A 20,425-nucleotide genomic window follows, 5' to 3' on the forward strand; every position below is an offset into this window, starting at 1 on the left:
GAATTTACTCGTGTGGCAATAATAAAATATTTTTGTATTTACTGTTGCTGCTACAAACTTAGTGTCTTTAAAGATGCGAAAGGAACAAAAGAAATCATTGGAAATTGTTTAGCTAGTATCAAATACTTTCAAGTCAAATTTTTAGTAAAACAATAAGCTTATCCGTTGCACCTTTGTGGCATTTCTCCGAGGATCCGCAAACACCTGCCGGCGAACCATCAATGCTTACAAAAAAATTTCTCCCTTTTTTACGTGCTCCCAACAGTTTTATTTATCATTTTGTCAATGGCATGTTCAATTTTGTCAGTTTTTTTTTCCAATTAGTTTAAATTTTTAAAAAAAGAAAATCCTTTTTTGCTTCAGAATTGTTAAAAACCGGATCCGGGCTGGTAAATTAAATATGCCATTAAGTTCACTTTTCAAAAAGCTCAATGCTTCAAAGAATTTAATCATGTGGCAATAATAAAATATTTTTGTATTTACTGTTGCTGCTATAAACTTGGTGTCTTTAAAGATCCGAAAGGAACAAAAAAATCCAACAGCTGCCTGAACGAGAAAATGTGCACAGAAAACGTGCTCGATCTTATTTTACTGTCCCTATCCCAGTAAGGAATCCGAAAAGAATGAAGTTATGAATATTTTACATTGTTTTGGTTGTTTTTATGCAAGCCTATAGATATATAGTTATTGACGCAATCGATTCTGAGAGGCGATTGCACTTCTTGAACCCGGCTCATCCTAAAGCCTAGTACTCACATCGACGAAAACCGCGAGCTAACCATAGGAGTGAGCGAGAAGCAAACAGGCGGCTAAAGCTTTTCGTCGGGTCTGTTTTTCCAGAAATACCAGATTTCGGGAGTGAATTTTCGATGAACGCCGTTAGCCGCGGCCCAAAGAATAAGAAATTTAATCTTTGGCGGTGTTCGTGCAGAAGCGGTGGGGAAATTAAAAATTTTAAATGAAAGAAAAACCCCCAAAAACGGTTAAAGGAGGTCTGTGCAGATGAATAAGGACGCCTAATCCAAGCTGTTGCCCATTACTTTGGGACTTGACCGACAGGAAGCAATACCACAACAGGGGCGAATTCGCAGAATAGTTGAAGTGCTGGAGGAGATCCTCTAGAGAATCCCAGTGGGAAGGAACATGCCGAGTGGGACTCCGCTCTCTACCTGGACATCCTGCCGAGCGTGTCCTCGCCAAGAAAGTAAGATCTGGCCAAAATAATTTGGTTGCGCTGCACTAATAGAAGGATCTTTTTAGCAGAACCACCAGTAATATGATCTCCGAAGTCCTCTCCATTAGGACTCCGTACACCATAACCACCAGCTACCTGGCAGCTTAGGCGGAGCTGGAGGACGCGGTGGCTTCTATAGGGAGGAGGAAAATAGGGCGCCCGCTAAGGAACAGTTGGAGAAGCCATGGCCAGGATGCTGGGCGACTTCCTGCAGTATCAGCGGATCAACCCCGTTCCCGATCCGGCTCCCACTTTTTCAAGGTACAATACGCCCATTGGGACTCGGAGCTGGACTGCGGTGGCGCGGGATAGATGGCGAAGCATTTGTGGGACGTTAAGGAAGCTTTAAACTACTAAACTACTACATTCGTTGAACATTCCATTTATTTTTATTTTACTTTCTTCGTGTACCAGCAGACTCCTCCTTTTTAAAATTCTCCAATTGATTTGTTTTCCGTTTGACAACAAACCAGTAAGACCATGCTACATGCATTGCGGGTGAACTTTGAAAACTTCGGCTAAGAGTTTCACTAGTCGAAAAATCTTATTCTTTGTAGTGTGACCGAAGTTTTAAAAGTTCACCCGCCATGCATGTGGCATGGTCTTACTGTCAAGCAGCTGGGCTTGTTGTCAAACGGAAAACAAATCAATTGGAGCAATTTAAAAAAGAAGAAAAGAAGATAAAGAAATTAAAATAAAAATAAATGGAATGTTCAACGAATGTTTTTATTTATGTAAATTAGAAGTTAAAGGCTTCCTTCTCGTCCCACGGATGCTCCGTCATCTTTCCCGCGCCATCTGTAGTCCAGCTCCGAGCTGGCCAATAATGGCTGGTGATAGCTCCTCCAGCTGTCCCTTAGCGGGCGACCTTATTTCCTCCTCCCTATAGAAGCCGGCGCATCCTCTATCTCCGCTCCATCACCAGCTGCCAAGTAGCTGGTAAAGGAGGAGTCCTTAATGGAGCTCGTCGGAGATCGAGCGATGCCCCATGTTCCTTCCCACTGGGACTCTCTAGTGGATCTCCTCCAGCGCTTCAACTACTCTGCTGATTTGACCCGTTGTGGTACTGCTTCCTGTCGGTCAAGTCCCACAATAATGGGCAACAGCTTGGATTAGGCATCCTCTTTCATCTGCACTGACCTTTAGCCGTTTTGGGTGTTTTTCTTCCATTTTTAATTTTTAAATTCCCCACCGCTTCTGCACGAACACCGCCAAAGATTAAATTTCTTATTCTTTGGGCCGCGGCTAACGGCGTTCATCGAAAATTCACTCGCGAAATGTGGTATTTTTTCTGGTATTTCCTTAGCTCATCTGAGTACCGCGCTGAAAAACAGACCCGACGAAAACCTTTAGCCGCCTGTTTGCCTCTCGCTCACTCCTATGGTTAGCTCGCGGTTTTCGTCGATGTGAGTACTAGGCTTTAAGGAAAATTACTGATGGCGAAGGTTAGCCAAAATTTCAGCAATTTTTGGACTGGATGATCCGGAAAGGTATTGGGGTCGCGTTCAGTGGTCATGACCACTGATGGAATTTTTACGATAGTTCTGCTGAACGCTCATAATGCAAGAAATCTCTCATACATAATCGATGATTGAAGTATCGATCAAATTAAGAGAACTAGAATAAAAAACAACTTGGGGTATTCCCTATAACATTTAAGTATCACCAGTAAGCATTATTTGCTTTAAAAACAATTCAGAAAATATATTTTTAGTTCTTATTCTATTAAAAATGTAAGGCGTTAAGGCCTAGTATTCAACCTAAAAAAAAGTCGTACAAAACCAAAAATTATATAAAAAACGACACATTTTTTTGACGTTTTGACGACTTTTTGTTAGTTTGAATACTAGGCCTAACCTATGATGTAAAAAAAAAATATTACATGTTTTTGCATCCGAAAAATTAGAAACTTGTAAAGCTTTTTAAAAATATAACAGGAACCATTTAGGGTCGTTCCCCGAATTGGTGAAGTTTTTTGGTTAAATTCAAGCAGATGGATTTTTATTTAAAAAACTTAAAATTTGAAAATTTGTTTAAATTTACCGCCTTTCGATATCAGGTGGTTGATTTTTCCCACTCAAGGTCTATCGATATCGACAACAGACCAAAGTTCCCCGTACCCAACAAGGTCCATCTCTAAAAAGACACGTAAAGGCAACAAACAGAGTAAAAAAGTGACAAAGTCAAATTTATGAATTAAGTAGAAAGAAATATAAGAACAGACACAATGGACGCTGGCGTGTGGTACCGCTCGCTGCCCCGATTCACCAGATATTGGCTGACGGCCACCGTGGTGCTGAGCATGCTCTGCCGCTTCGACGTTATCCCCCTCTATTGGCTGCATCTGGACCGATCTGCGGTCTTTGGCAAGCTGCAGCTCTGGCGCTGTGTGACGTCACTGTTCGTGTTCCCAATCTCCTCAAATACAGCGTTTCACTTCCTTATCAACTGCTTCTTCATCGTGCAATACAGGTGAGTGTGGGTATCACACAGTTTAATTACCATATCTTTACTATATATCTCTCGTTACAGCTCGAAACTGGAGAAGGATCAGTATAGTCGAAGTCCGGCGGATTATCTCTACCTGCTGATCGTATCAGCTGTGCTGGCCAACATCGGTGGGATGATCTTCAACGTTTACTTCCTCATGGACATGCTCGTCCTGGCCATCACCTATATTTGGTGTCAGCTGAACAAGGATGTCACCGTGAGCTTCTGGTTCGGCACCAGATTCAAGGCCATGTATCTTCCCTGGGTCCTGGCCGCCTTCGAGTTCATTTTCCACTTGTAAGTTGTGTGAAGTGATCGTAATTCGGGTTCCTTTTGTAATCATTGTAATCCCTTGCAGCTCCCTCGCCTCGCTGGTGGGCATCTTTGTGGGACATGTCTACTACTTCTTCAAGTTCCAGTACTCCCAAGACCTGGGCGGAGTTGCCCTGCTGGAAACCCCTCAATTCCTGTAAGTATACAAGAATAGCTAATTTAAGCAAATTGGTTTCATAGCCTGATAACTATATTTTTAGAAAGCGTCTTGTGCCGGACATTTCCGGCGGATTTGGTGGCTTTGGAGTGCCACCGGAGAGCAGAGCACCACCGCGACAAGCGCCCGAAAGTCCTTGGGGCCGGGGCATGACCTTGGGTCGGAACTAAGCACTCAACTGATCCTCCAAAGTAGACTAATTCACTTTTTATGCTTTGGTTTTCGTCTTTTCTGAACCAAGCTCTTATACAAAAAACCCATATTTTTCAAACTATTTTTCAATCACCACTCGATTCTCTGGCAACAGCAATAAGTTAACATGTTAAGTGGCAGGTTTGCATTGTGCATTAATGAAATTATATTGATATATGTTTGTACATATATGACCATCAAGAGAACAACTTTTTTCTTTTCATTTTGGGAAATCCTTGTTTTCATAAAAGACTAGGTAGTTTTGTTACATTTAAATTTATTTCGTTTAAAATTTTTATACTTAAAATTCTACAGCGACGCATCGTTCAACAATATTTTTGTATTACAATTTTTACTTTTCTGTGGAGAGGGGGAATTCTCTGGTGTTTCCGTTTGTTTTTCAATTAGGGGCTTGGTCTAAAAGTTACAACACCCCTCCTAAGACTTGGATTTACAAAATCGACGCATAAAATACTTAACATCTATAAATCGTAATGGTTAATCATCTGCGTTATAAGGTTTGCATTTCGAAATTCATCAAATATTTACATTTTCGGGTTGGGTCAACTAGGGTCTATAATCTCATACAATTAAGAAATCTTTCAAGTTGAACATTTAAACAATTTTTTCTCACTTTCCTTGCGCGTTTCTCGCATCTTTTTGTGTACATTTTTGCTTTCACTGTGGGGTAAACCTAGGCAACTAAACTACAATGAAATTATGCTAGGCAAAAGATGAGGGTTAGGGGGCGAAGTGTGGACTCTATTTACAAGCTATACAAAACTAAGGTAAGTCTGCAGAGGCATCTGCCCTATGTACAGGAGAGAAAGGGATCGATTACAGGCTCCGAAGATTGCGAATGAAATGAAAAAGTAAAACTAAAACTAACACGAATTCCAGGGTATACCTTTCACTATACGATAATATGTTTAAAACAGTGGTGGTTGTGTGATTTGGCAACTTAACTATTGCGAACATAACGCTCAATATTTAACTTAGGCTCCACAATCAAGCATACGATAATCTTGCACTTTTCTCCAAGGCTGCTGATTGCGATAATTAAAATTTAAGAAGGAAAACTCTCGACATTGACACTAAACTACTAACTAAATCTAATTTAAACCGGGTCTGCTTTGTGTGTGCGTTCTCTCACTCGAATGCCTCGAAATGGGGATCCTTTAAGGTAACTTAATTGGTGATTGGGTAACCGATCCCGATCTATAGGCTAGCTGCTCCTGTTGCCAGTGGCTGTTCCAGTGGCTTCTTTTGCTGCTGGGCAGTTGCCGAGACGATAGCTGCCTTCAATGTGGTTGTGGCCGTCTCTGGCGATATGTTGGTGGTGCTCTCTATCTCTATCGGCTGCTCCAGATCCATGTCCACATACTCGATAGCACTATCGTCCTCTGGATGCAGTTCAATGACTGGAAAAGACCACAACAAATGGGTAAATTACTGAAATGCTTGTATACGTTCTGGTTTTTATAAAATATTATATAAATTCCACTACAAATCATCGTCTACAACCCAAGAAACCCCACTCACTGCTATTGTTCAGGTCCATTGTAGATTCTTGGTCATTCCGCTCCTCCATTTCCTCCTCCAGATCTTCATCTTCCTCGATTAGTTCATCTTCCAGAGCTTGTTTGGATGAAGTGGTCGCCGACTTGGTGGCCGCCTGATCCAGCTCCATTTCCCAATCGGTGGCATGGAATACCACGAGGGGAGAGTTCTTAACCGAAGTCTGATTGAGCTCCGTAGTGGTTCCATTGTCTGACACAATGATGGGCATATTTATAATATCGATGGGTGTATCCTCGGTTATGAGTTGGTTGGGTTTTGGCTTAGTGCCTCTAGACGGATTTGGCGATGATGATGATGATGCACTCGACGTGGGTGCTGGGCTAGTGGTGGCTCCAATGACCAGCACATTGGACTTGGGCTTGGTTGCCAGTGTGAGCGCCCTCATTCCACTCGCCGCACTTGCTGGCAGGAAAACCAGATTGTGCTTACCACCGCTCGCAGTGGCGATGGTCAGAGTGGTGGGTTTGCCGCCCAGGGTTGTCTGCTTGGCACTCGAACTCAAGCCGGAAATGGTTGTCGTGGTGGTGGTGGGACTGTTGCATCCACTATTCCCGCTCCCGGTAGCCGGTTGGAGTATCTGCATCTTTTGTATGCTGGTTCTTTGCTCTCTTGCCGGCAGATTTGTGGGCGAAACGGCTGTGGTGGTGGTCACTACTCCACCGGTCCCCACAACCGAAGTACCGCTTGTATTGTTAAGTTTGTGAATGATGCTTCCGGCTGGAAGTTTTCCAGGCTGAAGGAACACCTTTCCATTCGGTGAGCAAATTTTGATGTTTCGCAAAGCACTACTGGGCACCTGTTTGATGGTGGCTGCTCCTCCCGAGCTGCTGGTTAGCTTAATGTTTCCCAGGATTTGGGGGGCACCTCCTGCTCCGCCTGTTGCACCAATAACGGCTGCTCCGCCTGCACCACTCACTGCTCCACCACTTGGGCCCTTAATCTGAGGCGTTGTCACCTTCGCCCTAAAGAGGTTGGCCGGCATTGTTGTTCCTGCTGAGGGCAGCGGTGTTATCAGGGTGTTGTTCAAACTACTAGCTGGTATATTTTTGATGATATTAACTGTGGAGGCGCTGCTCAAAGGAGTAACCCTGGAGTCCTTCATGGGCGACAAAGGACCGCCAATGGGTTCCGTGTAGGGTAGCAAACGAACCGCCGAACTGGGAAGAGTTTTCGGTTTGGCATCGCCCTCTAGAAGATTGAACTTCTTCGGCGTTATCTTGGAGCCTGGCGGCAGCAGCGTAGAGTTTGTGGTGCCAGTGGGCGAAGCTATGGCTGGCCGCAGTTTGGCGCTCATTGGCGGAGCTGGGATCTGTTGTACGCTGATGATCTGGGGTGCCAGTGGAAGATTTGCGGTGGATATAGGAGTAGGCGTAGTGGCAGCAGATGGCAGCGAATCCGGATTTCTTTCCTCCACCCCATACTTTTTCCCGGTTGCACCTTGTGACTGCCCCTGAACAGCTGAGACCTGCAGCTTCTCCTTAAAAACTATTGGCGAGCTTGCGAATCCTCGAGCGCCTGGCGTTGTGGGTGAACCAATTTCAGTGGCTCCTGCTCCACCTTGTGGTCCATACACCATTGGCTTTAGGGGCTTAAGTGGCTTTAGCGTGACAAGTGGTCTCAGATCATTGAGGAAGGTATAGGGAGGAGTGGCTGCACTTGTCGCACTTGTGGATGTGGACGTTGGTGGCGTGGTGGCCGCCAGCGTTTTGAGCGCCTCGTCGAGCACATACTCCACATGTGGCTGCACCACCATATGATTGGGCACCGTTTCCGGCGATTGCATTAATACTTTTTGTTGCTGGTGTTGCTGCAACTTTTGTTGCTGCTGATGTTGCAGTTGCTTTTGCGCCCTCCGTCCACTTTTGGCAGGAGCAGCTATTCGCTTTCCTGGCGAGGAATCTCCCCCTGACGATGTTGGGTTCCTGCCGCCCAAAGGACTTCCTGACTGGGTGGATGGTGAGCCCAAACTGTTGGTCAAATTCCGTTTGCTGGCCAGGCGCTGCTTGTGTTTCATCTGCTGCTGATAGAAGTAGCGCTGCTGAAGGGTGCGAGGAGTGAGCCGCTTCTCCGCAGGCACTGCATCTCCATCCTCGCCGGCGGGATTCGAGGATGGACTCAGCTGCTGTGGCTGCTGCTGGGGAACAGGCAGGTGAGGTTGCTGCGAATGTGGCTGTTGCATGTGCCTCTTCTTGTTGGGCTTGCCTTCCACTCCGCCCTCGTTCTCCTTGCGCTTCTGTGTCATTTTTTTAACCTCGTTGGGCACATCGGGCACTTTAAACTAGAGGAAGGAAACGTGAAATTGAATTATTGCATTTATTAGAAATACCACAGATTTGGCTTTAATAATAGATAAAGTGTAAAACAAGATTAATTGTAAAAAAAGCACTTCTCATAAAAATAAAATATTGTCTTTAAAATTTACATTTCTACGCATAGATAACAGAAATGTTTATTTGATTTAATAAATAATTAAATATTATTCAAATATTAAAGGTTTTCCCATGATATGTTATATAATTCCATTCAAAATTCGATTTGAACGGTTGAAATGTTCACCCTCTATCGATAACAGACTGTTAACAGTCAAGTTAACAGATACTCACTGTTTTCTGTTAATGGCAGTTAAATTTAATTGGCTGATTAGCAAATATAAATATCAACAAAAGTAAATAAAATAGTAGATTAATAAGTTAGAAGTGGTAAATAATTTTAAGAAAATCAACTTGTAATTTTCCCGCCTAAATGACTTTCTGATTGGAACACAAAAGCCAATAAGAGGGGTTTCAAATAGGAAAATGTTCTTTCAATTAAGAAATTTATGTTTTTTTTTAGATATTTTGTAGTAATATGAAACATTTAGTTGTATATTTAGAGATGGATTAGTTCTTGGGAACTTTTAAGCACCGGCCAATGGAAGCCACCCACTTGTTTTCATCGCAGGTACAGTCTGCACTTGCGCTGCCCTGAGGCGAGAGAAAACGAAGCGCTGGGATTATGTAACTCACCGGCTCCTCCATGATCACCATGGCGGGATCCTGGCACCTGCCGCTCCGAGGATATTTCAGGCTCATCAGCGAAGCCTGCTCCACGAGGGCTTCTCCGAAATGCGCCGCCGTTTCGGCGGGAGCCGCCAATTTGGCATTTTCCTCGCATACCTTGGCCGCCAGATCATTGGCAACGATACTGAGGGCTGTTTGTGGACTAATCCTGGGTAGCAGCGGATAGGGACGTCGTCCTTCGCGAGACCAGTCCTGCCAGGTGTTGGGGCCACAAACGCTGTTTGGCGAATACACAGATAGATACAGAGGATTTTTCAAAGGCTTTGCAGCGGAGTATACAATCACGATTCTCACTTTTCGGCAATGGTGCAGAGCTGCTCGTCGTTGGCCGCCCTTCGCACTTCCGCCCGATGACGCTCCTGGTTGATGTGAAAGTGCTGGCGCAGATCCTCCAGCAGTTTCGCCTTGGTTTCACTGAGGCCTCCTTGGGCGCGAAAAACGCTCACCACATGCGAATAGGACTCGAGTTCTGGTTGGCACACAAGCGTAGAGAAAGAGGAGGATTGGGTTTAGTTGGTTGTGCCACCCTCAAGGGGCAGTCCTCGCCAGCTCCCGGATTGGGACCGACTTCCGTGGACCATTCAGCTCACCCAGTCGACGCAGCATGCCTCGGCACTCGTCCCGCGACATTTCCAGCGTTTGCGGCCACATCCCGACTTTCCCCTTGATTGGTGTCCTGGCCGTCGGCGGTGCCTTGCTTTTCAGGTTGCCCGAGCTTCGGCCAAAGCAGGATTTGGTCGCTAATTCAAGAAATAAACGGAAAATTGGTTGGATGGATGCTTAAATAGACTTTTAGATAGAGGTGGCGAAACATCGATGCCAACATTGGTGTTATCGATGTTTTTCAACAATCGGCAACACCGATGTTTGGCCGGGCATCAGCGATGGTTGTTAATTTAATTTAATTTTTTATAGCTGTTTACTGTTGTTAATTATTAGATAATTAAGAAAAAGTGGTAAAAGAAATTCCAATTTTATTTAAAGTCAATACATTGTGAGTATTGTGGTACTTAGAGCTGCTATGAAATTTAGAATTTAGAAGTTCCTAAAATTAATAAGTTTCTGGAAACTAAATTTGTTTATAACCTCTGATAATATTAAATTTGTATTTGTTTATTAAAGCATCGATGAAACTTCGTTGTTTTTCCCATCACTATTTTTAGAGTGACCAGCTAGAAAGTGCTGAAAAAGGTGTAGAGGAACCAAGTTTGAATAACTATCGAAAGCGCTATTGTTATATATCGATATATTTCAATATAACTTCTTATTTTAAATTTATAATTCCACAATCATTTAAATGTAAGAAATAACGAAAAATGATTCTTAGAAGCGTTTCATTAAAAGAGGGTTTCAATAACAATTTTCAAAAATTACCGCCATATATGTATTATGAACGATCTACATTTGACCACTCATATGACCGTTTGATGGGCAAAGGGTTAATACCGATTATATCGTGATTTGTTTGCTCAACTTAACATTTGTTTAAAAACAAAATTTTCACAGATACAATCGTAGGATAAAATGGAATGCTTGTCAGAAAGCTTTATGAAAAGGAGACGACTGTATATAGCCGGCCTGGCCGGTCTAGGGCTTATAATTTTGGTATCGATCTACAAATGTGGAAGCGACGGAGTACGGCAGGCATCCGAGATTCGGAAATGTTTCTTCTGCGATTTCGCCCACCGCCGCCAAGGCCCTCCACCAATTTTGGAGGTGGAAACCGATGAATATGTGATCTTCAAGGACAAATACCCTGCAGCCCAACATCATTACCTGGCAATTCCAAAGGAGCACTTCGACAGCTTGAAATCACTTAACAGATCGCACCTGGGATTGGGTAAGAAGCCACGTCTCAGTTGATTAGTACATATGCAGTGGCGGATCCACGGGGGGGGAAATTAGGGAAATTTCCCCCCCCTTGGAACCACAGAACCTGAAAATTTTACTTGTTTGCTAGAAAAATATTCTCTGCAATAAAAAAATGAAAATACAACAGTGACACTCTTCTCACCAAATAATATTTTTGTTTTATAATTTGTACTGTATTTCTCTCGCAATAATAAGTTTGAACCCCAAATCGAAGAATAAGTTCAATTTCCCCCCCCAAGAATCGTCTCTGGATCCGCCACTGACATATGTATGTATAATAATATCTTATATGTATCTTTAGTGCAACGAATGGAGTCTGGAATGATGGAGTTCCTAAAGACGAAGAATGTAGATCCCAAGGAGGCAATTATTGGATTCCATTTACCCCCATTTATATCAGTTCACCACCTCCATTTGCATGGCATTTTCCCACCCTCCGACATGAACATCGGTAACAAGATCAGCTTTATGTCTTCATTCTGGTTTAAAAAGGTTGGAGAAAACATCTGTTTACCTTTGTTATCGCTAAATGTTATTGTTTATTTGTAGTCCGAGGACGCTATACATGATTTGGAGGACCGGGAACTGTGAAAAGGGTTGAGGTATGGGAACTGTTCCATTCCAGCAGTGCAATACTTAAAATTAAGAGTTACACAAAACTTTTGTTTACCTGCAACTACCTACTGTTGCTTCAATCTGCGACTGATCCTCCAGTGATAAAGAACCTCAGGGTACAAATGAAGGACTGTACAAATTTACAAAATTACTAACAATTTAATAAATACTTACAATTTATTATTACACATGTATGCTATTTTAATTTAAATTAAAATAAGTTATGATAATATAATACCCTGCTAGGGTATCAAAAGTGCTTAGCCAATTTAATAAAAATATCGATTTCATCGGCAAACAACCGTACCATCGCTATAGAATTTGCCATTCACTGGGAAAGATGGTCTGGAATTGAAATGTATTTAAATTCTCCCACATTTTCCGGGCCCAAAACACTGCTGGAAAATGTTATTCCGCTCAGCGAAAAGCAAGTTCGACGCCGGCGACGTGGTGCGTCGAATGAAGCGCCTGGCGGAGGGCACCATGTCCTCCTACCGCCGACTGTTCCTCCTGCTCCTCTGCGTCTGTGTGGTGTTCTATATGATTCCGCCGATCTTTCGCTATATCTTCCTTAGTGCCCCCGAGCAGAAAGGTGAGTGAGCCAGCCTTTGCGTCCTGGACTAACCACCATCCATTGCAGATCCCCACAGCATGTGCATGGACGATCGGCTGACGCCTTTTTTCCTGCCCAACTCGGAGTTTGATGCCAATATTCGTCACGTGTCACCAGCTAAAATTCCCGGCGAAAGCGATTTCACGCCCTACGTGGGCAACGGCTATCTTGGATTGGAGATCGCCCACGACGCCTTCCTTAACATCAAAAATGGCAGGGCCATGCAGTTGCCCATTCGCTTCCAGCCGGTGGTTTCCGTGTCGGGAGGACCCGCGTCTGGTGGTGAAAAGGAGGCCACTGTTGTCGAGTATTTGACGGGGATGGTCCACCGATTCCAGTGCTTCGCCGGCTACTTTGTTTCCTACACCTACTACGCCCATCGCACTCAGCCGAATATCTTCATGCAGGAGGTGCAGATCACGAACACCAGGAACCTATTGGAGGACATCGAGCTGATCATGCCACGCGTCAATCTGCAGAAGCTAACCAGGCGAACAGTGCCCCTTAGGTTGAATTTAAACCAGCTTATACTTTGACCATAGCTAACTTGCGTCCTATTCCCTTTCAGTGAGCCCGCCTCGGTTGGAGTGTTCACCTACACAGAGCTGGAGGTGCTCTCGGGCATAGTCCAGCCCCACCCAGAAACTCCCAGTAAATCCATTGTAATAAGCATAGTGAAACCACAGTTGGATTCCAAATTGCAGCTAAGAAAGCGAGGCACAATTCGGATTGTGTATCCCATAGCAGTGCAGTACACGAAACCTGTGCCGGATGCACAAGTCAAGGGCTTGAGTGAAGCCACCGAACAGCAGGCCACTCAGGCAATGACCAAGCTACTTACGAAGCTCGGCTCCAAGGCGTCGAATCCGGGATCCCAGAATAGCATTAACACCTACCGCCAGGAGCACATCGATGTGTGGACGGATCTGTGGGCCACTGGCTTTACGATAAGCACCTCCAAGGCAGAGAACAGCTTGAATGGCGACCGCATCAATGCCACAATGTATGCTGTTCTCTCGCAGGTGCGCAGCTTCGAGTTCGAGGAGACGGGTGCCTCTAAAAAAGAGGAGATTGCGAAGGCACTCACCTACGCCGAGGGTTGCTACGACTCGTACCACACTCTGCAGGCGGAGAATCTTTGGCGAGAGATGTCCAATCTGCAACAGCTCAATTCCCTGGTTACATCGTGGATGTTAACATTGGAAAAGCAAGGCTGTCACAACCTCATTCGAGCTGGAGCCTCGGGCGTAATCCAAGGCATGGTCCTGAGCTTTGGCAGCTTTCGTTTTAGCAATCAGCATCTGGAGTGCAATATCCATCCGAAGTTCTTGCACAGGGACTTTCACTTCAGGCGCCTTAACTATGGCAATAAAACCCATGTCAATGTCACCATAATTGTGAAGGATGACAACAAGGCGGTGATCAATGTGGCGCTGGACCGCTCTGACAGGAGTTACTATGCCTGCGATGGCGGTTGTCTGGATGAGCCCGTGCTGCTAACGTAAATTGAACCCATAAGCTCACCATAAGTGCCATACTAAAATAATGGTTATATTTTGCAGGCCCAATCGACGACAATTCCCAGTTAAACTGACTGAACCTCTAACAGCAATATTATACATAACCGAGGACAAGCAGCACATGGAAGAGTTGCACCATGTGCTTCACGTTAAGGAAGTGGTTGAAGGTATGCTGTTGGACTTGGAAAACAAGTACGATCGTTCCCTAACTATGTTGTTTTTGCTTGCAGCTCCTGCCCATGAGCAACATCTAATAGCCCTGCATCGGCATGGCCACCAACTGGGTGGATTGCCCACGCTTTTCTGGGTTTCCGTGTGTGCAATAATCATAGTATTCCACATATTCCTGTGCAAGCTCATTATCAAGGAGTACTGCGAGCCGAGCGATAAGTTAAGATATCGTTATAACAAACCGTGATCCTAGTTGTATATAAAAATTGGATGCTAGTAAAATATGATTACCTAATGAAAAATTAACACCATTATATACTATTCCTTTGGTATTAAGTGTACGTTTTATCTTTGTAGTTGTCCGATATAATTCGAATGTAGTTGCGTAACACTTGACTGTAATTAACCAAAAAAGAATTATACATATTTTTTTATAATTTAACTATCCAGAATTTAATATTGGCTTCAAAGGAGCTCTTTTTCTATGCTTTTGTCTAATGTTTTGATAAACCCGTTTCCCTAAATATAATTCAAAGTCATTGTATTTTCTAACGTTTAAAATGCTTTACTTTCCAAAAGGCAGATCATTTAGCTTATATACAGAGATATAGATAGAGAGTGTGCAAAATGCATTGGTTTAACTATAGTTCTCGATTTCGTTGGTGCTAGAAAATTCGTACAGGTGCCGATAAGAAGGTACTACAGAAACTCCATCTCAACTTCGATATCCACTGGTCCACTCGTAACTTTAACTCCACCCTACTTGGTGACCTTGTGTATGCTCTCGGCCAGGTACTCGACATTCTTGCTGGTGACTCCCGCCATTGAAACACGACCATCGTTGGTCAGGTAGACACTGTGCTCCTTGATCAACTTCTGGACCTGCTCGGGCTTCAGGCCGGTGAAACAGAACATGCCGATTTGGTTGACAATGTGGTCCCAGTTCTGGCTGGATCCCAGTTTCTGCAGGTTGTCCTTCAGCTGGGTGCGCACATTGATGATGCGGTCGGCCATCAGCTTCACATCCTTCAGCCACTGGGCGCGCAAATCCTCGTTGTTCAGGATCTCGGCGGCAATACGAGCGCCATGAACGGGGGGATTGGAGTACAGACCACGGATCAGGATCTTAACCTGGGACATCACACGGGCAGCCTCCTCCTCATCGGAGCACAGCACAGTGAAGGCACCAGCACGCTCGCCATACAATCCCATGTTCTTGGCGAAACTCTGGGCCAGGGAGAAGTCGTGGCCATCGGCTTCGAAGGTGCGGACAGCCTGGGCATCGCGATCGATGTCACCGGTGGCGAAGCCCTGGTAGGCCATGTCGATAAAGGGATACAGATTGCGGCTCTTCACCACCGCCGAGATTTCTTTCCATTGCTCCAGAGTGGGATCGACTCCAGTTGGGTTGTGGGCACAGGCGTGCAGGAGAACGATGCTCTTCTCGGGGATTTTCTGAATTTAAATCATAAAGGTAAGCATTAGAAAGGAAAAATTTTAATGGCAATCCTTTTTTTCACCTTCAGATCCTCGATCAGACCGGCAAAGTCCAGGGCGCAGGTGTCCTTGTTATAGTAGCGATACCGGTTCACCGGCAGACCGGCGTGCTCGAAAATGGCCACATGGTTGCCCCACGATGGTGACGGGATGTAGATTTCGCGGTTGCCCTTCCAGAATTTGGCCAGGAAGGCGGCTCCAATGCGCAGAGCTCCAGTTCCACTGATGGACTGGGCGGTCACATTGTGCTTGGCGGCCAGGCGCTTGGATCCCTAAAATCGCAAGATTATTAATAATTATGTAACATTTTATGGGTATAAAATGTATAATTACCGTGCCCAAAGCCAGTTCAATGGCTTTGTTGTAGAACTCGGGAATGCCAATAATAGTGGCGTACTCCTTGTCCAAACTACGGCTCAGTACTCGCTTCTCGGCCTGGTCATAAAAAAATTAATGTTGTAATAATGAATGTAAATTTATAATTAATCAGAACCCACCTCCCGAACACTGGGCAGCACAAAGGGCTGAGTGTTATCATCACGATAGGCGCCAGCGCCCAAGTTGATCTTCTTCGGGTTCTTGTCCTTCTTGAAGGCCTCTGTCACTCCCAAAATGGCATCAGGAGGACCCATTTGCACCTCAGAGAACCATGTTGATCTAAGAAAAAAAAAAGTATAATTTAGTTTTAAGCGATAAAATTTCTAATTATTATAACCTTGAACATAAAATATTCAAGGTTATAAAGTTCAATAAGTTGTTAATGTTTTTTAAGCTGATCTAATCATACTTAAAAGAAGGCAATACAATAGGGTTATAATGTTTTCTCTATTCAGTTTTTGTAATACTTTCTTATGAACAACCCCATCTTGAGTAATCTTCATTTTCGTCCTATCAAACTCTAACCCCCGCACACTAGAACACCCCACACTATGTCCTTATCTGGTTTAAACTTAATTGCTAGATTAGAGAACTGCTTAGTGGGTTATCTCATCCACGTCTGCCACTTGTGGCTATCATTTATCATTTCGTTTTCATGACTAAAGTTTGAAAGTCATCTGGAGGTTTTCTTGGATTTCACACCCACTGGTAACACACCTTTTACCCCCTAGACATGGTAGTCTATAAAATCCATCCCTCTTATCAGCTGTAAACATGTTATTATGGGGAACTCGGTCGACGATTTACAGAACACACAATATAGATCCATTAAAGCCTACGTCAGCGATAAGGTCGATGATTGTTTGCTGACGTAGCCGGCTTCCCGTGTCTCTTTCTCATTATTCAGAACCTCAATAAATCGTACAAATAGTCAAACTTAATTAAACTTTTTCAATTAGGTGGCACCTGTTTGATTTTTGGTAAGAACCTTCTGCAGTTCGATAAAACAAACCGCCCATAACTCAAGAAGTTTTATGAGATGGAAATCAAAACACGCGACTAAAGCGTGATATGACCACGAATACACTACGCTTTTTTCGCTCGGCATGTCCGCCGTCCCGGGTCGTTGGCCCACACATTAGCAATATCCTTTAGCGTCATCAAAATGCTTCTGTTCATAGCGATACCAATTTTAACGCTCACGCAGACGAACATAAATACTTTCCTCACAACTGTAAATTTTGATTTGAAACTGATTTCTTTTTGAGGATTTTATCAAGGCTAATTCTTTAGAATTTAAACTTTTTATAATCTTTGAAAATATGTAAAACCGACTTTTTTTTAAGTATTTACATTGAATATTAATTAAAAAAAGATTTAAAATAAATATTTGTTTACCTCTAACTAACTATACAAAATTATTATCATTAAATAATTTTTAATAATTGAATACTCATAAACAATTTTTTATTATCTCCCTGTACCGCATTTAGAATTCGTTGTCTTCTAACCTATTCATCATGTGGTTTCAAATTGTTCTCTCAAGCGGAAGAAAATTGGCAAAAAATAGCATGGAGCGTCATAAAATTGGCTTTAAAAATAAATACACGTCCGTAAGTAATTGGAAAAAAAGCCTATATAGTATAGTACAGAACCCAAATCATATGCAAATATTACCCTGAAAGATAAAAACAGCTGGAAGCAGTGGATGTCATTGTTTTAGATTTCCCTTAAGAGAATGATGATGAAATAAAAAGCCCCCCATGCTCTGATATAACAATAAATCCGGAGAACAGATATACGCTAAAACTGGAGAACAAATTCGCAAGGACAAACAAATTATGCAGTAATGGAGAAAACAAACACAAATAAGCGCAATTCGACCGGCAACTGCAATGACCTTGGCAAATGACACCGCTGCATTTGCAACGTGTTCAGCGGCCTACTGTCTCTTTCCCCCCTACTTTCTCTGCTTTATCGCCCCATCTCTCTCTTACTTACTTGCAGCGGAGGGCGGCGGGCGCCAATCGGTTGCTGATCAACAAACCGCGCTTACAGATCTGCGACATTGTTAAATGCACTAAATAGTTGTACTATCTTTTCAGTAATTGCAAAATCGTTGCCAACCCAATCGCAGCTGGCCTCAAGAGAATACTAAAGTATGGAAAAATGCGACTGGCGAACACATAAGTTGAAAGCTTTAGCTTTTGCCGGTCTGCTTTCGATATTTTTATCGCGGGGGTAGAAAGGTAAAAAGCTCTACAGAGCTCCCACTTCAGCCATTAAATACCTAAATTTATGATGCCTTTAAAAACCATGAAATTATATTAGCTAAATTAAATTTAAAGTGTTTAAAGAATTGCAAAATTAATAATATTATTATTATTAATATTATAAATGTCTTTAATTTAAAAGAACATTTATGTTTTATAGGGACGCCCATAAGTAGGCAATAATAATTGATCTTAGGAAACCATAATTAAAGACGTTTAAAGGCAATCTATTATTTTCATCTAAATAATGGAACGTTACATTACATTTAAATATTTTGTAATATCTTGTAGAATGATGTTGTCATTCCCTAATTATTATTAAAGTACATAATTTCGTAAACCGAGTTTGTAAAAAATATTTGGAAACATTACTTTAGTAACTACTTCTCAAATAATCTTGTAGTCTTGAAAACAATGATAAATGATTAGTAAAAAAGGTATTAAAAGTTAATAAAAATGTAAAAAATATTACAATGTTGCAAAAAAATTAAATTAAACAATAGTATTTATTTAAAAAAATAATATTTATGGTATAATATTTACTTTATTAAACAAATTTCCAAATTCTTTAAAAATCTATAAAAAATATATGCTTGTCAATCGATAGTTGGTACCACCCCCAGAAATCGGGGGAGAAAGCTTTTCACTTCTGAGTCGTCGCGCGCAGCTGTTTTTCGTTCTCGAAGAAGCTTTGACTTGTCTTCGCCCTCTCTTCAGATTTAGTAGATTCGTAGCTCTGAGAAAAGGCAGAAATAAACGGTAGCCAACGGCAAAGTCACCCTCTGATATATTTACCTTGTAATTCAATTAACTGGAGGAAAATGCTGAGGTACGCGGTAATTGCCTGTGCTGCTTTGGTGGCCTTTGCGGGAGCCCTGGAGTTCACCGATTGCGGATCGATGACGGGCAAGTTCACCAGGGTGGCCATCGAGGGATGTGACACCACCAAAGCGGAGTGCATCCTCAAGAGGAACACCACAGTCAGTTTCTCCATCGATTTCGCATTGGCCGAGGAGGCCACAGTGGTGAAGACGGTGGTCCATGGCAAGGTCCTGGGCATCGAGATGCCCTTCCCACTGGCGAATCCCGATGCCTGTGTGGACAGTGGCCTAAAGTGCCCCCTCGAGAAGGGAGAGTCGTATCGCTATACGGCCACCCTGCCCGTCCTGAAATCCTATCCCAAGGTCTCGGTCCTCGTCAAGTGGGAACTGCAGGATCAGGATAGCGCGGACATCATCTGCGTTGAGATTCCCGCTAAAATTCAGTAGGCGGTTCGGCGTAAACCCCCTAATTTAACCTCAAAATACTGAAGAGAGAGTGCGATGGGCGTTTCAGTTTTCCCTCTCCATTGTAATCTAATTTAAAATAAAGAAATTTAAAATTAAATTACCAGTTTTTAACTCGGAGTTTTTCATAAGAACGATGACCTGATATGATATACGGTCTAATTTCCATATCAAGTAGTTCTTTACAACATTCTCAAATCAAACCATTTTCTATATACCTAATAAACTTTTCTGAGGTAATTGTTTTGTTGTGCACTTAGTCATTACTATTTCCTTTACGATTTGGTATAAATAAGCTTTAAATCATAAGGAGAGTTAAAAACATGAGTAATCTGATCGGCAGTCTCTGAGCGGAAGCCTCAAGTTCAGAGTTTTCTCTCTTATTGTAATCTAATTTGAAATAATCTTTTGTGCGGGTCTTAAGTTGCTCTTTTTGTAGGCCTTTTTTTATTGCTATTTATTTTGTATGCCTTGATTGCATCTTCCGTTTTGATGAAAATGAGAGGAAGGCGGAAAAATAATGAGATAATTCACAGTAAACTGTTTCTTCAATGAGGAAATCTATAATAATGTGAGCTAAATAAAATTACACTTTTTTGGCTATTGCCTTTAGAAATTTTTATATTTTACATTCTTATACATATATCTTTTCCAGTCTTTCTTAATGCAAACAAGTCGATTGCCCCTCGATCATGCTATAAAAAATAACCCACTGTTTTCTTTGTTCAAAGATAAGTTGATATCAGTGGGAAATGTTTGTGCACTGAGAGAAACAAGATTCAATATAGATCAAAGAAATATTTATTATCCAATTTAAGACGATTTTTCCTTATCTTATCTCAATCTTTAAAGTGACATCCATAGTTTCCCAATAAATCCACTGGTAATAATGAAATATAGGAGTAAATGTCATGATTTGATAAGATGGCTTGGGCAAGAAATTGCAAGATTGCCATGTGACATTCATGCAATCCTGAAACTCGACTCGGTGACTTATCTTGGCTCTCGTATTTCACTCATTGTACCAACTACATTGTTTTCTCAGCTCCTTCAGTTGTCGTACTCACTGTCATGGCGAAGATAATGAGTAAGCAGCTCTATCGAAATCGAAAACAATGCTCATCAGTGTTTTGGTTTCGGTTTCGATTACGTTC

At 42.6% G+C, this 20,425-nt stretch overlaps 6 protein-coding genes across 7 annotated transcripts; 4 read left to right on the forward strand and 2 right to left on the reverse strand.

The window, feature by feature from the left end:
- Window positions 1–3,358: 3,358 nt before the first annotated feature.
- On the forward strand, window positions 3,359–4,612 carry LOC119546775 (derlin-1). Its single transcript, XM_037853327.1, has 4 exons — window positions 3,359–3,706; window positions 3,767–4,021; window positions 4,083–4,193; window positions 4,258–4,612. The coding sequence occupies exons 1-4, from the start codon at window positions 3,462–3,464 to the stop codon at window positions 4,382–4,384; spliced, it is 738 nt and encodes a 245-aa protein (XP_037709255.1). The 5' UTR covers window positions 3,359–3,461; the 3' UTR covers window positions 4,385–4,612.
- Window positions 4,613–4,678: 66 nt separating this feature from the next.
- Window positions 4,679–9,841, reverse strand: LOC119547516 (BRCA2-interacting transcriptional repressor EMSY). The gene is made up of 5 exons (XM_037854409.1): window positions 9,637–9,841; window positions 9,341–9,515; window positions 8,993–9,263; window positions 5,949–8,265; window positions 4,679–5,827 (listed from the first exon to the last, which is right to left on the reverse strand). The coding sequence occupies exons 1-5, from the start codon at window positions 9,695–9,697 to the stop codon at window positions 5,625–5,627; spliced, it is 3,027 nt and encodes a 1,008-aa protein (XP_037710337.1). The 5' UTR covers window positions 9,698–9,841; the 3' UTR covers window positions 4,679–5,624.
- A 650-nt stretch (window positions 9,842–10,491) lies between these two features.
- LOC119546491 (histidine triad nucleotide-binding protein 3) lies at window positions 10,492–11,721 on the forward strand. The gene is made up of 3 exons (XM_037852788.1): window positions 10,492–10,886; window positions 11,220–11,410; window positions 11,468–11,721. Exons 1-3 carry the CDS (start codon window positions 10,571–10,573, stop codon window positions 11,507–11,509), a joined length of 549 nt encoding a protein of 182 aa, XP_037708716.1. The 5' UTR covers window positions 10,492–10,570; the 3' UTR covers window positions 11,510–11,721.
- Window positions 11,722–11,846: 125 nt separating this feature from the next.
- LOC119546488 (uncharacterized protein KIAA2013 homolog) lies at window positions 11,847–14,279 on the forward strand. The gene is made up of 5 exons (XM_037852784.1): window positions 11,847–12,125; window positions 12,174–12,654; window positions 12,715–13,647; window positions 13,709–13,833; window positions 13,897–14,279. Exons 1-5 carry the CDS (start codon window positions 11,939–11,941, stop codon window positions 14,082–14,084), a joined length of 1,914 nt encoding a protein of 637 aa, XP_037708712.1. The 5' UTR covers window positions 11,847–11,938; the 3' UTR covers window positions 14,085–14,279.
- A 102-nt stretch (window positions 14,280–14,381) lies between these two features.
- Window positions 14,382–17,872, reverse strand: LOC119546489 (aspartate aminotransferase, mitochondrial). 2 transcript variants are annotated; one of them, XM_037852786.1, is made up of 5 exons: window positions 17,714–17,872; window positions 15,832–15,991; window positions 15,668–15,769; window positions 15,358–15,606; window positions 14,382–15,292 (listed from the first exon to the last, which is right to left on the reverse strand). In XM_037852786.1, exons 1-5 carry the CDS (start codon window positions 17,779–17,781, stop codon window positions 14,597–14,599), a joined length of 1,275 nt encoding a protein of 424 aa, XP_037708714.1. In that variant the 5' UTR covers window positions 17,782–17,872; the 3' UTR covers window positions 14,382–14,596. The 2 variants fall into 2 exon arrangements, with proteins under 2 accessions (XP_037708714.1, XP_037708713.1); XM_037852785.1 differs by lacking the exon at window positions 17,714–17,872 and adding an exon at window positions 16,803–16,915.
- Window positions 17,873–18,698: 826 nt separating this feature from the next.
- LOC119546644 (NPC intracellular cholesterol transporter 2 homolog a) lies at window positions 18,699–19,371 on the forward strand. The gene has a single exon (XM_037853092.1). The coding sequence runs from the start codon at window positions 18,807–18,809 to the stop codon at window positions 19,251–19,253; it is 447 nt and encodes a 148-aa protein (XP_037709020.1). The 5' UTR covers window positions 18,699–18,806; the 3' UTR covers window positions 19,254–19,371.
- Window positions 19,372–20,425: the final 1,054 nt, after the last annotated feature.

This window comes from Drosophila subpulchrella, chromosome 2L (genome assembly GCF_014743375.2).
Source record: "Drosophila subpulchrella strain 33 F10 #4 breed RU33 chromosome 2L, RU_Dsub_v1.1 Primary Assembly, whole genome shotgun sequence".
NCBI classification, from domain to species: domain Eukaryota; kingdom Metazoa; phylum Arthropoda; class Insecta; order Diptera; family Drosophilidae; genus Drosophila; species Drosophila subpulchrella.